Source organism: Scyliorhinus canicula, chromosome 1 (genome assembly GCF_902713615.1).
Source record: "Scyliorhinus canicula chromosome 1, sScyCan1.1, whole genome shotgun sequence".
NCBI classification, from domain to species: Eukaryota; Metazoa; Chordata; class Chondrichthyes; order Carcharhiniformes; family Scyliorhinidae; genus Scyliorhinus; species Scyliorhinus canicula.
Genome location: NC_052146.1, coordinates 19,232,497 through 19,247,480, shown reverse-complemented (window position 1 = coordinate 19,247,480; position 14,984 = coordinate 19,232,497). Strand labels below are relative to the sequence as shown.

General features: G+C 48.1%; 1 protein-coding gene across 1 annotated transcript in view; it reads left to right on the top strand.

Moving 5' to 3' along the window:
* acacb (acetyl-CoA carboxylase beta) overlaps positions 1 to 14,984 on the top strand; it is a 188,630-nt gene that overhangs the window by 31,921 nt on the left and 141,725 nt on the right. The window contains 3 exon segments of the mRNA XM_038815904.1: positions 1,022 to 1,131; positions 9,602 to 9,712; positions 13,633 to 13,842. Coding sequence (XP_038671832.1) covers positions 1,022 to 1,131; positions 9,602 to 9,712; positions 13,633 to 13,842 — 431 coding nt within the window.

The following is a 14,984-nucleotide window of genomic DNA, read 5'->3' as shown; positions in this document are numbered from 1 at the left end:
TCCTATCCCCACTTGACATGCACATGTCTAGGGCTATGTATGTTGCAGGGACAAGATGTTACTAATGCGTGTTCAAGCTCCGTAAGTGAATAGAGGGATTACATTCTCCAGAAAGCGGTGAAATAAGAGCAGGCAAGCATGAAAATTGAAATATCTTTTTAAATATGACCTGCTACCTCTCTGACCCATGAGAACCAAATACATGCATTATGTGTCACAAGTTACTGATCAGGAGCAGAGACCGTGACTAGATTTTCCTCCTATGCCAATCTAGCTGACCATTGAGATCAATCAGCCCAAAGCAGACCAGGGATTGAACTTGAGACCTCTGATCTGATGGCTCAATTCCGTACTGGCCAATGTATTTACCCTAGTAACTGAAGCACAGAGAAATGCACATTCTCAGCTTCATGAAACATAACCTGGTGCAATCTGCTTTGTAAACGTTCTCCATGCAGTGGGCAGAAAAAGTAATAACGCAGTGGTTGACAAGCAAAATCTGAAAGCCAGATTCTACAACTTAAACTTTTCCTGGACCTGAGCCCTGTTGAAATTTTCAGTTGCAATTGTAGCAATAATCATATAATTAATAAATAATAATCATATAATCAAAGAGAAAATCCACTCTCCGGCTACTAATTATCTTTTGTTATATAAGTTGTACAGGGCAGGTTAGGTTTAATCATTTCGGCCCGTGTGCTTGCTACATGGGCACTAGCATGTACAAGATCAGGAATTATAACTTGCTTCCATTAATAGCATAATGTATAAATAACATCAATGAACCATATTTTCCAAAGACTTCTGCTTCCTGTTAAGTTAGATGATCTTGGTTTGGGGAAAGGTTAAAGCACTGTAATTAGTTCAACAGCACAGACCTGCTTGGGGAAGGGATGTCCAGACTTAATTTCCACCCCTCACACTCCGCTTTCAAACTCACTGCAGGGAGGGCATTCAATTCTGCCAGATAACCCTTTTATTTGCATAGAGGTTAAATATTTTGTCTCCTGTCACAACTTAGGTCTGATTCTTGAATGGACAGAGGAAGATCAAAGGCTGAAGAACATTGTCATTGTCCCAAAGGAAGTGTACATGAATGGTTGTGTACACGATTCCACTGAAGGTTTGGAGGTAGGAACTAGTGTACCTGTGACAAAACAGCTAAAAATAAGAACTGTTGCTGGGTTGTTGTGGAATATAAGTTATGCCTAGCACAAAGGAAGTTGGTTGTGGTTTTTCAAGGTCAATTTCTTGGTCCCAGGATATCGCTACAGAAGTACCTCAATGTAGTATCCTAGGCTCATCCATCTTCAGCTGCTTCATCAATGATCTTCCTGCCTTCATAAGATCAGAAGTGTGAAAGTGCACATATCAGCGAACAATGTTCAGCACCATTTGCAACTGCTCAGGTACTAAAGCAGTCTGTTTCCATTGCAGAACGACTTGGACAATGTTCAGGGTTGGGCTGATAATTGGGAAGTAACATTCACGTTCCACATGTATCAGTCAATGGCCACCTCCAACAAGAGAGAATCCAACCATCTCCCCTTGACATTCAATGGCATTGCCATCACTGAATCCCCCTACTATCCACAACTTACAAGAAGATGCAGAGTGTGGTGAACTCAGCCCAACGTATCACATAAGCTTGCCACCCCCACATTGATTCTGTATACACCTCCCGCTGCCTCAGGAAGTCAGACAACATTATCAGAGACCCCTCCACCCAGGCATTGCCCTCTTCCAGACCCTTCCATCAAGCAAAAGGTACAGAAGACTGAAGAACCGCACATCCAGACATAGGAACAACTTCTTCCCCACAGGTACTAGACTCCTCAACGATTCCCCCTCGGACTGATGGGTTTCCTGTAAGACCACTATTCACGACGCCCTATGCTGCTCTTGCGCATGTATTTGCTTTGTTTGGCCCCTTGCTCCGCACTGCAACCAATCACTGTTTGTCGATTTACCATTTGTCAATGTACTCTGTTCATTAATATTTTTGTCTCCTATGTACGAACTGTGTACGTTCCCTCTGCCGCAGAAAAATACTTTTCACTATACTTCGGTACATGTGACAATAAATCAAATCAAAACATCAACTTGGGGTTACTATTGACCTGAAACTGAACTGGACTGGCCATATAAATACTGCAGCTAGCAGAGAGGCCAGAGGCCTGGAATCCTGTGACATGTAACTTGCTTCCTGATTCCCCAAATCCTGTCCACCATCTGCAAGTCTGGAGTGTGGTGGAATACTGTCCCCTCGCTTGAATGTGTGCAGCTCAGACAACACTCAAGAAACTCAACACCATCCAGGACAAAGCAGCCCACTTGATTGGCACCCATCAACCATCTTCAACATTCACTCCCCCCACCACCGACAGACAGTGGTAGCCATGTGTACTGTCGACAAGAAACATTGCAATCACTCACCATGGCTTCTTCAACAGCACCTTCCAAACCCACAACCTCTAGCAGCTTTAAGAATAAGGACAGCAGAGATATGGGAACACCACTGCCTGTGTGTTCCCCTCCAAGTCGCACCCCATCCTGACATGGAAATATATTGTGTTCCTTCATTATCGCTGGAGCAAAATTTCGGAACTCCCTCTCTAACCGCACTGTTGGGTGTTCCTGCAACGCATGAACTGCAGCAGTTCAAGAAGGCAGCACACTACCACCTCTAGGGCAATTAGGGATGGGCATGAAGAGGCAGAAGTAGTGGCTGCGATGGATGCAGAGAAAGCCTTTGACCGGGTGCAATGGGAATACCTGTGGGAAACGCTTAGAAGATTTGGATTTGGTGAGGGATTCGTAGGGTGGGTCCAACTACTTTATCAGGCCCCCGTAGTAAGTGTATGCATGAACAGGGTGAGGCCGGAGTATGTTGGGCTTTACCGAGGGACGAGGCAAGGGTGCCCCCTCTCCCCATTACTATTCAACCTTACAATAGAGCCGTTGGCCATAGCACTACGGGCTTCAAAGAACTGGCGGGGGTTGGTTCGGTGAGGGGGGAGGGGGGGGGGGGGGAGCATCAGGTCTCGCTCTATGCGGATGATCTGCTCCTGTATATTTCTGACCCACTAGAGGGGATGAGGAGGTCATGCAGATTTTGAGGGACTTCAGTAATTTTTTGGGGTACCAATTAAATGAGAAAAGCGAGATGTTCGTGATCCACGCTAAGGGGCAGGAAAAGGGACTGGGGGAGCTTCCGCTGAAGTTGGTTGAGAAGAACGTTCGGTACCTAGGGATACAGGTGGCTGGAAAGTGGGATGCCCTCCACAAGCTTAATCTATCTCGGCTGGTAGAGCAGATGGAGGGGGACTTCAAAATGTGGGACATGCTCCCGCTATCTCTGGCGGGGAGGGTGCAGACCGTTAAGATGACGGTCCTCCCCAGATATTTTTGTCTTCCAGTGCCTTCCCATCTTCATCCCTGAGTCCTTCTTTAAGCGGGTGAACAAGATCATTTCGGGATTTGTATGGGCAAATAAGACCCCGCGGGTAGAGACTATACCTGGAGTGCAGTCGGGGTGGGGTGGGGTGTGTGCTGGCACTGCCGAACTTTTGCAGCTACTCCTGGGCGGCTAATAAAGCCATGATTAGGAAATTGGTATTGGGGGAGGGGTTGATATGGGAATGGTTAGAGGCGGCCTCATCCAAAGGCACCAGCTTAGGGCCACTCGTAACAGCGCTTCTGCCATTCTCACCGGCGCGCACCTCCTCTAGTCCGGTGGTGGCGGCAGCACTAAGGATCTGGGGTCAGTGGGGAAGTCACAGGGAGGTGGAGGGAGCCTCAGTTTGGACCCCGATACGCAACAATCACAGATTTGTCCCGGGCAAGATAGACGGAGGGTTACAAAGCTGGCATAGGGCAGGTATTAAAAGCGCTGGAGGAGAAATTTAATTTGCCCCCTGGAAATGCTTTCAGATACCTTCAGGTACGCGCCTTTCTAAAAAAACAGGTGGTGACATTTCCATTGCTGCCCCCACATAGGATACAAGATAGGGTGGGTAGGGGAGGAGAAGGTGTCGGACATCTACGAAGAACTACAGGAGGCGGAAGAAGCCCCAGAGGTGGAACTTAAGGGCAAATGGGAGGAGGAGCTAGGCGGGGAGCTGGATGCGGGCCTGTGGGCGGATGCCCTAAACAGGGTTAATTCCACTTCATCATGTACCAGGCTTAGCTTAATCCAGTTTAAGGTGGTCCACCGGGCACACATGACGGCAACGAGAATGAGCAATCTCTTTGGGGTTGAGGATAAATGTGCGAGGTGTGTGGGAAGCCCAGGAGACCATGTCCATATGTTCTGGGCATTTCGGGCTCTCAAGGGATTCTGGCAGGGTTTTGCTCAGGCAATGTCCAAGATCTTGGACACGCGGGTGGGGCTGAGTCCAGAGATAGCGATCGCTGGTGTGTCAGACGATCCGGGAGTTCAGGAAGCGAAAGAGGCCGACGTATTGGCCTTTGCCTCCCTGGTAGCCCAGTTACGGATCCTTTTAATGTGGAGGGACTCGAAGCCCCTGAGTGTACAGACCTGGGTTAGTGACATGGCTGGGTTTTTCAATCTCGAGAAAATAAAGTTTGCCTTGAGAGGGTCCATGACGGGGTTCTCTCGGAGGTGGCAGCCATTCCTCGACTTTCTAGGAGAGCATTAAAATGTCAGCAGCAGCAGCAATCCGGGGTGGGGGGGGGGGGGGGGGGAGGGGGGGAATGTTGCATATTCTTGTTCTTTTTCTTTACATAATGTTAATGTTCACCTTGTTTTGTTAAATGTTGTTAATGGTTATGCAAAAATTTTGTTTTGATAAAATTAATAAAAATAATTTTTTAAAAAAGGGATGGGCACGAAGTGCTGGCCTAGCTAACTATGCATATCGCATGAAATCATTTTTTTAAACGTCAATGCTTTGGTATTTTAATGTGGTGAATTCCTAGTCTCCAATGGTTTGAGATCTGGGGAAGCAGTTTGATGTAAAGACAGGGGAAAGAAGGAATTGAAGAGTGGCATTTGTGAGCAATTGGTGAAATCAGTTTTGGAGCAAAGCCTTACCCACTTTTGGGACAGTTGCATTTGGCAGTGAATTTACCTATAATTCATGTGGTGTGATGCTAAACTGTTATTAGAATCTCCAGTTCAAATAATTATCCTGGAGGACCGTGCACAGGAGCCGCGATTCTCCGCATCCACGATGGGTGGGAGAATAGCGGGAGGTCCGCTCCTGCACCTCCTGCTATTCTCCCATCCCCCAAAATGGCGTGTCCGGTTTTCCAACACGCCGCTCGAAGAAACGCGGGCCGCCGTTTTTCACGGCGGCCCGCGATTCTCCGACCCAGATGGGCCGAGCAGCCTGCCATTCCCGACCTGTTCACGATGGCGGCAACCACACCTGGTCGCTGCCGTCGTGAACATGGCGCGCCAGGTAAGTGTGGGGCCTGTGGGGGGCGGATCGGGGATCGAGCACCACGACCGTGCTCGGGAGGGGACTGGCCCGCGATCGGTGCCCACCGATCGTCGGGCCGGTGTCTCAAGGGGACGCACTCTTTCCCCTCCGCCGCCCCGCAAGATCAAGCTGCCACGTCTTTCGGGGCGGCTGAGGGGAAAGACGGCAACCGCGCATGCGCGGGTTTGAGCTGTCCAACCCGCGCATGCGCGGCTGACGTCATTAGGTGCCGCCGCCGCGTCATTCTTGGCACGCCGGGCCTTGAAGCCAGGGACAAGGCCCGGCCGCCGAGTTTCCCGGTATGGCCCGCCTATCCCCCGGGTAGGGGAGAATAGGGGGCCGGGAGAGGCTTCCGACGCCGTCGTGAACCTCTCCAGGTTTCACGACAGCGTCGGGCCTTGCGGAGAATTCCGCCCAGGATCTACAACTGTTTATTGTATTTTTGTTTTCTACTATTCATTACCCATAGAATCCCTATAGTGCAGAAGGAGGCCATTCAGCCCATTGAGTCTACACCAGCCCTTGGAAAGAGCTCCCGACTAAAGCACACACCTCCACTCTATCCCCATAACCCTACCTAATCTATTGAACATTAAGGGACAATTTAGCACGGCCAATCCACCTAACCTGCACGTTTTTGGATTGTGGGAGGAAACCGGAGCACCCCGAGGAAACGCACGCAGACATGGGGAGAAAGTGCAAACGCCACACAGTCACCCGAGACAGGAACTGAACTCAGGTCCCTTGGGCTCTGAGGCAGCAGTGCTAACCATTGTGCCACCGTGCCACCCTGATACAACATCATTGCTCTTGTGCCAGCTCAAGTGTAGAATGCCTTAGATGCAGAACAAAGTTCCTTCAATCTACCAACGTGGTTTAGTCTTTTCATACTAATGGATATTATGGGCGGGATTTTCCCAGCCCGGGGCCAGGCCGGAGAATCCCTGCAATCGGGCCACGCTGTCCCGACACCGGCACGCGATTCTCCACGGAGCAGAGAATGGGCGCCGGCGCATTTAGCGTGGTGTTGGTCGCGGGCCGTTGTGCGCGTCTGGGCCGCCGATTCTTGGCCCAGGATGGGCCGAGTGGCCGCTCTAAAAAGACAGAGTCCCACCGGTGCCATCTACACCTGGTCGCAGCCGGCAGGAACTCTGCGCGCAGGGTCGGGAGGCTGCCTGTGTGGGTGGGGGGAGGAGGAGAGGGAGGCTCAGATGGGACCTGGCCCGCGATCGGGGCCCACCGATCAGTGGGCCGGCCTTTCGCTCCCCGGGCCTATTTTCTTCCGCACCAGTCCCTGAACTCCCGCGCCATGCTGCGACGGGGCTGGCATGTTGAGGGAGGCCACCACGTATGTGCGCGTTGGCGCCGGCGTCTCTGCGCATGCACGGGTTGGCGCTGGTGCCACTACGCATGCGCGGATCCCGCGGCGCACAGTTTGTGCCAGTATGGGAGGCTGGAGCGGCATGAACCGCTCCAGCGCCGTTCTGGCCCCCTGTAGGGACCAGAATCGGTTCTCCCAGTGGCCCATTTACGCCGTTCTGAAATGCAACACCGTTTCCAACGGTGTGGACACTCTGCCGCCGAATGGGAGAATCCTCTGTGTATTTTCAATTTTCTCAGTAAAGAATTTTCTCGGTTTTTAATCTTGAAATACTGGTGGAAGAAAGTTCCTGTTAATTGCTCTCAGGATGTCAGTATATCCGCTTAATTCCCTCCCCTTCAACCAATATACATCACAATGCCATCATTAGCTGGGACAGGCTGCTCTGGTAGCAGTAGAAATGCAGTAGTATGCACCTGGGCACTCATGGGCTAGGGATAAGACTTACTGGCCATAATCATCTCGAGGGCCTCAGCATAGGGAATAGCAGCCCTTCACCAATTCTGCTGAGGACCCAAGGGGAAATGCCTCACAGGAATAATGGAGTTTGTAAATGTTCATCAAACAATTGCCCGATAGGTTGACCATGGGTGAAAAATCATTGAAAGGCAAATCTGTGCTAAATTCATCATCCTTATCATATATGGGAAGGGGCTGGTTTAGCTCACCAGGCTAAATCGCTGGCTTTTAAAGCAGGCCAGCAGCACGGTTCGATTCCCGTACCAGCCTCCCCGGACAGGCGCCGGAATGTGGCGACTAGGGACTTTTCACAGTAACTTCATTGAAGCCTACTCGTGACAATAAGCGATTTTCATTTTCATTTTTTCATATGGTTGTTTTGGTCTGCATTTGTTTCATAATTTAATAAAGAGGGTGGCACAGTGGTTAGCACTGCTGCCTCACGGCTCCAGTGTCCCGGGTTCAATTCTGACCGAGGATGACTGTCAGTGTGGAGTTTGCACGTTCTCTCCGTGTCTGTGTGGGTTTCCTCCGGGTGCTCTGGTTTCCTCCCACAATCCAAAGATGTGCAGGTTAGGTGGATTGGACACGCTACATTGCCCCTTAGTGTCCAAAAGGTTAAGTGGGTTACTGGGTCACGGGGTTAGGGGGTGGCGAGGGATTAAGTGGGGCCCTCTTTCCTAGGGCTAAGTGGCCTTCTTCTGCACTCTAAATTCTATGATTCTATAATATATTTGAAGTCTGCATTATCAGTATGCCATGATATAAAAATGGTTTGAATGTTCTTTAACACAAGTGATGAGGTATCAAATATTGTAAAGTAAAAGGGCTAAGTGATTTTTTTTTCAGGGCAGGTCACTGGCATTACTGAGCTCTGAGCTGGTCTACTCGTATTGACTATTGAAGTTAAAGGGGAAGTTGGTGCACAGGTCAGCTAAGGTGAACAGGGGGCACGGAGGTTCACGTTCCGACATCAGAGCGGCGTGGCCCGGTTGCGGGGATTCTCCGGCCCGGCCCCAGGTTGGGAGAAGCCCGCCCAGGGTGTCTGACACCTTAATGCAGCTGTTTAATGCCGGCAGGATGATGCAGCCAATAGCCCTTGTAGCAGACTGACAGGCGCCCAAGATGAACAAGTTAAGGACGCTGGTGACTTTAAAAGCCACCAGCAAATGATGTTCTCGGCCCAACAGGTTCTGCTGCAGGATCTTGCAGGTGACAACATCAGAGTCAGCGTGTCATTTGAACCAACCTGGTGCAGAGAAGCTGGTGCTTGAAGGGCGAGGTTTTTTTTTTGTTTCCATGTGAATCCCTGTTCCTCCAGGGCTCACGAAGAAATCACAGCCTTTCCTTTACCCTCTTTTTCCTACACACTTCCCAACCACTTTCCTGAAATGCGGGCACTACTCCTTCAGCTGCCAGGCACCTTTGGGTGGGACGGACGAGGTTTATGCAGATGAGGCACATGAGTTAAAACTTTCAGGGGCCCCTAACTGTGGACATCTGGATGATTTTCCATCTGCTTGGCCTCTGCCTATATGATGTCCGTCCCTAGTTACATTGCCCCTTGCCTGTAAGTATTTGCACCTCCTTTTATTTAAGCTGTACTTTAAAGATTGCTGATCCGTGGTATGTTCTGGTCATCATTCTCATGGCAAACTTCCAATGGCAGATCTATTTTAGGCATAGAGCTTATATTAGGCCTGACCTAAGCAATGCCTGTTGGGAAGTTGCATTACACTTGCCTTACTCCCATGCTACCACTTTAGTGCCTTAATCAGAAAATGTATCTGAGTATATTTATGAACGGAGTGAGACATTTCTCTCAGTTTTCTTGTATCTTGGTGTCAAATATTTGGGTGAACTATTAGTCCCTAGGCTGTCTGTGGTTCTCACTTTGCTTTGGAATCAAATGCCAGCAGTGGTCGTTCTGTACACTGGAAAAATCAACAGCTGCCTCATCTTTCTCCCATCACAAAAATCTAAGCTGACCCTCCAGTGCCAGGGAGTGCTGCGATATTGGATGTGCTGTCTCTTGGCCAAGGCCGGGTCTGGTGTAAAAAAAAATAAAAATAAAATCCCATGCCATTATTTTGAAGAAGAGCAGGAGAGTTATCCCTGGTATCTTGATCAATATTTATCCCTCAATCAACTTCATGAAAATAGATGATCTGGTTATTATCACATTATCTTGTCGCTGTGTTCAAACAGCCACATTTCCTACATTATAACAGCGACTACACTTCAACGGTGGTCATGGAAAGCATTATATAAATGCAAGTATTTCTTTAAATCTTTCTTTTTAATCTGTGCTTAGGCTGCAGAAAAGATTGGTTATCCAGTGATGATTAAAGCATCCGAAGGTGGTGGAGGAAAAGGGATTCGCAAAGTTGAAAGCGCGGACGATTTTCCGAACCTCTTCAGACAAGTAAGGATATTGCCATTAAGTAATGTGCTACCATTTCACCATAGCATGATTTCCTGTTTTGAAAATGTAACACAGTGTGTGCTTCCTGCAACAATTGAAATATAGTAATGTTGATTTTAAAAAGGCACATCACCCTGAAATTCAATGCTCTGACAGAGGTGCATCTTTGATGTTAGCAAAGGAGATGAGCTCGAACAGCTGGATTTGGATTTTATCATATTGGCAACACTACAATCCAAACCACTGATGTTTTCATAATCCAATTAAGGTTTTGTTCCATTTCATTGCAGTTGTTTGAAAATGCAGGAAGTAGGCTTGTCAAAAACTTTGAAACGATTTCTATTTTCAATGGAATTTTTTTTTTTAGTTTTCAAGTTTTAATAAAGGTTCATTACCACAGCCCCAGAACAAATATGATGTCTGAAAAACACAAAAGAACTGTTCGATCCCAAGATTTGTGTGTGCTTTAATTTTAAAAATATTCCTCCTTGTACTCCCATTTGAAGGTGATGACTCGTGTAGGGATGTCATTCATTGAGCACCTAAAGACCTCTTGTGAATTAACCATTCTTCTTGTGTAAAGCTATGCCACAGGCTTTCAAAGGTGGTACTGCCAGGATGGCACTGCCAAGGTGTCAGGATGGCACCAGCAGTGCCAGGATACCACCCTGCTGATGCGACCATCAATTCACACGAGACGCTGAGTAGAAGTGAACAATGGTTTTAATCAGCTAGATCTGTGCCTGCCTGCGACTGCTCTGTACTGAGTGCCGCCTACAGGCTGCAGCTCTATATACCTCCCCCGAGGGGGCGGAGCCATAGGCGGAGCCCACAAGGGCACCAACATAATACAATACAATGCAATGCAATACAATGGTGAATGGTAGCAGTAATACATTCACCACACCTGCTTAAAGGGGGGGGGTCTTCAATCCCCTGGAAGACCCCATGAGTGTTGTTCCGCCTGGTCCCCTTTGTGGAGACCAGTACTGAATGATACTCACACAAGATCTCCGAGGCGCGGAGATTGATCCCAACGTTTCGGGAATCTGCACATTAAAGTGAGACTAGCTGTCTCGCTTTAATATGCAGATTTGCTAAAAAGTGTTCCCCTCCACAACGGGCAGGATTTACATCGCAACATCTCATGAGATCACATTAGATCTCATGAAGCATTGCAAGCTGGGTAGATCCCGGGAGCAGGGTCTCCCGACTTATATCGACAATGCTGCGTCGTGGCGAGCTGCTTTTCGGGCACGGCGTGGCCATTGAATCATGCCCTATATCTGTCATGTCTCAGCTTATTTTTATTGAAGTCATTGCCTTTGTCACCACCGGAAATCGCTATTCCAATTTTTCCCATTCGATTACCTCCATAAACCTCAGCTCATCCAAATCTCCATTGCCTGTGCTCTATTTACATCTTGTCTGCCCACCCATCACTCCTCTTAAGGAATTACAATGGTTCCGTCCACCAGTGCCTAAAATGTCAAATCCTCACCGTTGTATTTAAATTATTCCATGCCCTCACAACCTGTTCCTCTTGCTCTGATTTATTGTGATCCTATCTCCTGTACCCTCCTGACCACAACAGTTTGGACAGATCATGCTTCTGAATTGCTTTTGGAAATTTTTCTATGTTAAAGGCAATACGTACATCCAGATTTCTATTATTTCTAATTATTATGTGATTGAGAAGTCTCTGAGAGTGTGGCCTCCAGTCCTCCCACAGGCAAATGCTAAGGGCACAGGAGGAAGTTTAAAAAGTTTTCACAATGAGCTTTACACTTTGCCTAGACCAGGTGTCAGCCTTGTGACATCCAAAAAGGTATTTGTATGCTTTCCTGCCCAGTTTGTGAGAAATTTGTGCAGAAAGGTTCCCCCATAATTTCTCTTTGATTAAAATTATTCACACGTGATCTGGCAGTGTGGCGATCTTGCCTACTTGCAGACCATCAAGGCTCTGTGAACTCCAGTTTGCAAACCACCAACCTAAACTATGAGTATTGGCAAACCAAACAGTTGTCGCAGCTGAGCCCATCCCTTTCCAGTGGGGGTAATTGGATAGCTAAGGAAAATGGGAACTGTGCCTCTTCTTTTACCGACGTAATCGAGAGTTGGTGTGAACACATATATTTTGTCTACCACCAGCCCCAGCCAACATTTCTCCTTTGATCCTTCTGGAATGCCTGATGCCTTAATGCAGCATTAAATTGCAGATCTGGGCCGGGATAGCCTGTTTTGGAGGCTAAGTGGTCCTGCTCGTGGCGAATCACTACTTGTCTCCGCTATCGCCAGGAGCAGCAGGACCTGGTACGCGAGTCTCTCCCCTCTACCATGCCAATTATTCCTGGGGGAAAGTTCTCTAGATTCCATCGGAATCCCGGTATCGGGCCTCCATTTTGAGTGGGTGGCCCAATTCAAAGTTCGGCAGTGGACACCGCCCTCCCACCCTGCGCACGCGGGCCCCACCACCGGAATAATGGATCACCTCCCCACAGCATGCACATGGGTGTGACCCGATACCTCCCCCTATTTCACAGCAGAAAACAATTAGCTCCTTTTTGATGTGGCGAGAAGCTGTCAATCATAGCAAGAGTGTTTGTTTGTAAACATTGTAGTTTGTATCAAAGCAGGGTAATTGAGATGCATTCAAGCGTGAAGGGATAGATAAATAAGCAAACGCCTAAGCAGCTGTGTTGGGGGGTGGGTCTCTGTTGGGGGGGTTCTGAAGGGGAGGGGATCGGCTCGCCCTCAAGCTTGCATGCTGTGATGGTGTGACCGGTAATCCCATAGTGCGGGTCGGGGGCGGATGCCCCTATTTGTTAATGGGAGGTGGGAGAAGGAAGGTTTGCTTTGTGTGTGTGTTGAGGTGGGGGGGGGGGGGGTGTGCTGCAGAGGGTGGCCTTATGATGGATTTTGGGAGGCACCTCGGTTATGCTCTGACCTCCTTGGCCCACCTCTGGATCCACCGCGTCCGTGCCACCCTTGGGCAAACTTGCACAAAAGCCTGCCCAGTGGATTTCCCACTATGGGAGCCAGAGCATAACTGATAGGTGGAGACTTGGGTTTTGAGCCCATTAATTACATTAACATTTATTTAAATGCTTAATTTGCATACTTCTGCCGGCGCGGGGCAAGTAGGACACTGAGGCCACCAGCGGGGAATTCAAGCATGACAACCCATTTTTTCAGGTGACTGCAGGAAGATATAGGGGAGATGCCAGAGGTAGGTTCTTTACACAGAGAGTGATGGGTGTGTGGAATGCCCTGCAGCAGAAGTGGAGTCAGAGGAGTCATTAGGGACATTTAAGCGACTCTTTGACGGGCACATGGACAGCAGTAAATTGTAAGGGGTGTAGGTTAGGTTGATCTTAGATTAGGATAAACGGTCAGCACAACATCGTGGGCTGAAGGGCCTGTACTGTGCTGTACTGTTCTATGTTCTATGTAAGTGACATTGAATACAGAATCCACCCACTGAATATCTGCAGAGTATCACCATTTTTATCCCATCATGCATAAATAGCAAAAACCATAAATTAGAAAACTTCCTCGAATGCTACTCTACAAGTATGGTCACATGGCAATCAATTGCATTGCAGTACAAATTACGGCTGGAATGATTCTCCTTTTCCGTGGCTCTATTATTCCCTTCACGAGATGCAAAGGTTTTTAAAGTTCCATCACATGGAAGCAGCAACTGTTTGGTACCTTGCCTAAATGATCGAACCTAGAAAATGTCCCACCAACTGATTAGTCCTTGTGGCAGTGGTGTTGCATACTAGTCATAAATAACCAGCTTGTATCGATATAAATGGTAATGTGCATGTCATAAACTGTAATGAAATTGAGTCTCTTCGAGTGAAAGGTTGCTTTATCATTCCTGGAGTTGGATAAATCTGTGGCGTCTTCTTCAGGTTCAGACTGAGGTACCTGGATCTCCGATTTTCGTCATGCAAATGGCCCAGCATGCCCGACACCTTGAGGTACAGATCCTGGCAGACCAGTACGGAAATGCTATCTCGTTGTTTGGGCGTGACTGTTCCATTCAACGCAGGCACCAGAAGATTATTGAGGAAGCGCCTGCTACTATAGCAACTCAGTCAGTGCTTGACTATATGGAACAAGTGAGTATTATTTTAGGGGAGGGAGGTGGACTTTGTGCCCAGCACCAGTTAGTTTACAGTGGGAAACGTTTTGTAATAATGTCCAATACCATTGGGTAAACCATCTTGCAACATAGCTCTTTGGGTGAATGTACTGATGAGAGCAGGATAAGACTCTCAATATGTCTGTGTCACTGACTAATGTCATGCACTTGAACATTGGCCCAGATTTTGTGGACCGTGCCAATAGAACTGATTCATCTATTTGTTGCACTTAAACGTGGCCACAAATTTAACATGTGTTAATTAAGAATCCATTTCAACCCCTCTACAGAGGACCTAGGACCTGTGTGAACAGGGCATGCAGCTTTATGGGCAGAACTTTGCCATTTTGGCAAAGTGTGAACTCGGGTGGGAAAAGTGGCGTGTAGCTTTTCCCGCCATACTTGTTGACACTTTGTCGATGAAATGTAAGGGCCGTGCTTCGCGCATGGTGAAGCCGAGACACCCTGAGTGAGTGAGACAGCTAGAGTGAGATGAAACTTGAGGAGTTGAGGAATTGCAAAGGTAAAAAGACCCTGATGGGAATTATGTACAGGTTCCCTCGCAGTAGTCAGGAGGTGTGGCAGAAAATAAATCAGGAGATAGAAAAGGTATGTAAAAAAAGTCAATATTACAATAATCATGGGGGACTTCAATATGCAGGTGGACTGGGAAAATTGGGTTGGTAGTGGAGCCCAAGAAAAGGAATTTGTGGAATGTCAAAGAGATGTTTTTTTGGAGCAGCTTGTGACAGAGCCTGCTAGGAAACAGGCAATTCTGGTGATGTGTAATGGGGCAGACTTGATTAGGGAACTTAAGGTGAACCCTGAGGGAGCAGTGACCACATATGGCAAAAGAGAAGCTGCAATCAGATGTAATGGTATCACAATTAAATAAGGCTAACTGCAAAGACATGAAGGAGGAGCTGGCCAAATAAAGCTAACTGCAAAGACATGAGGGAGGGGCTAGACAGAGTTGATTTCAAGGGGAGCCTAGCGGGGAAGACAGTGGAACAGCAACGGCAGGAGTTTTTGGGGGGTTTTCGGGAGGCACAACAGAAATTCATCCCAAGGAGGAGGAAACATGCTTGGGAAGGACAAGGCATCCATGGCTGACGAGGG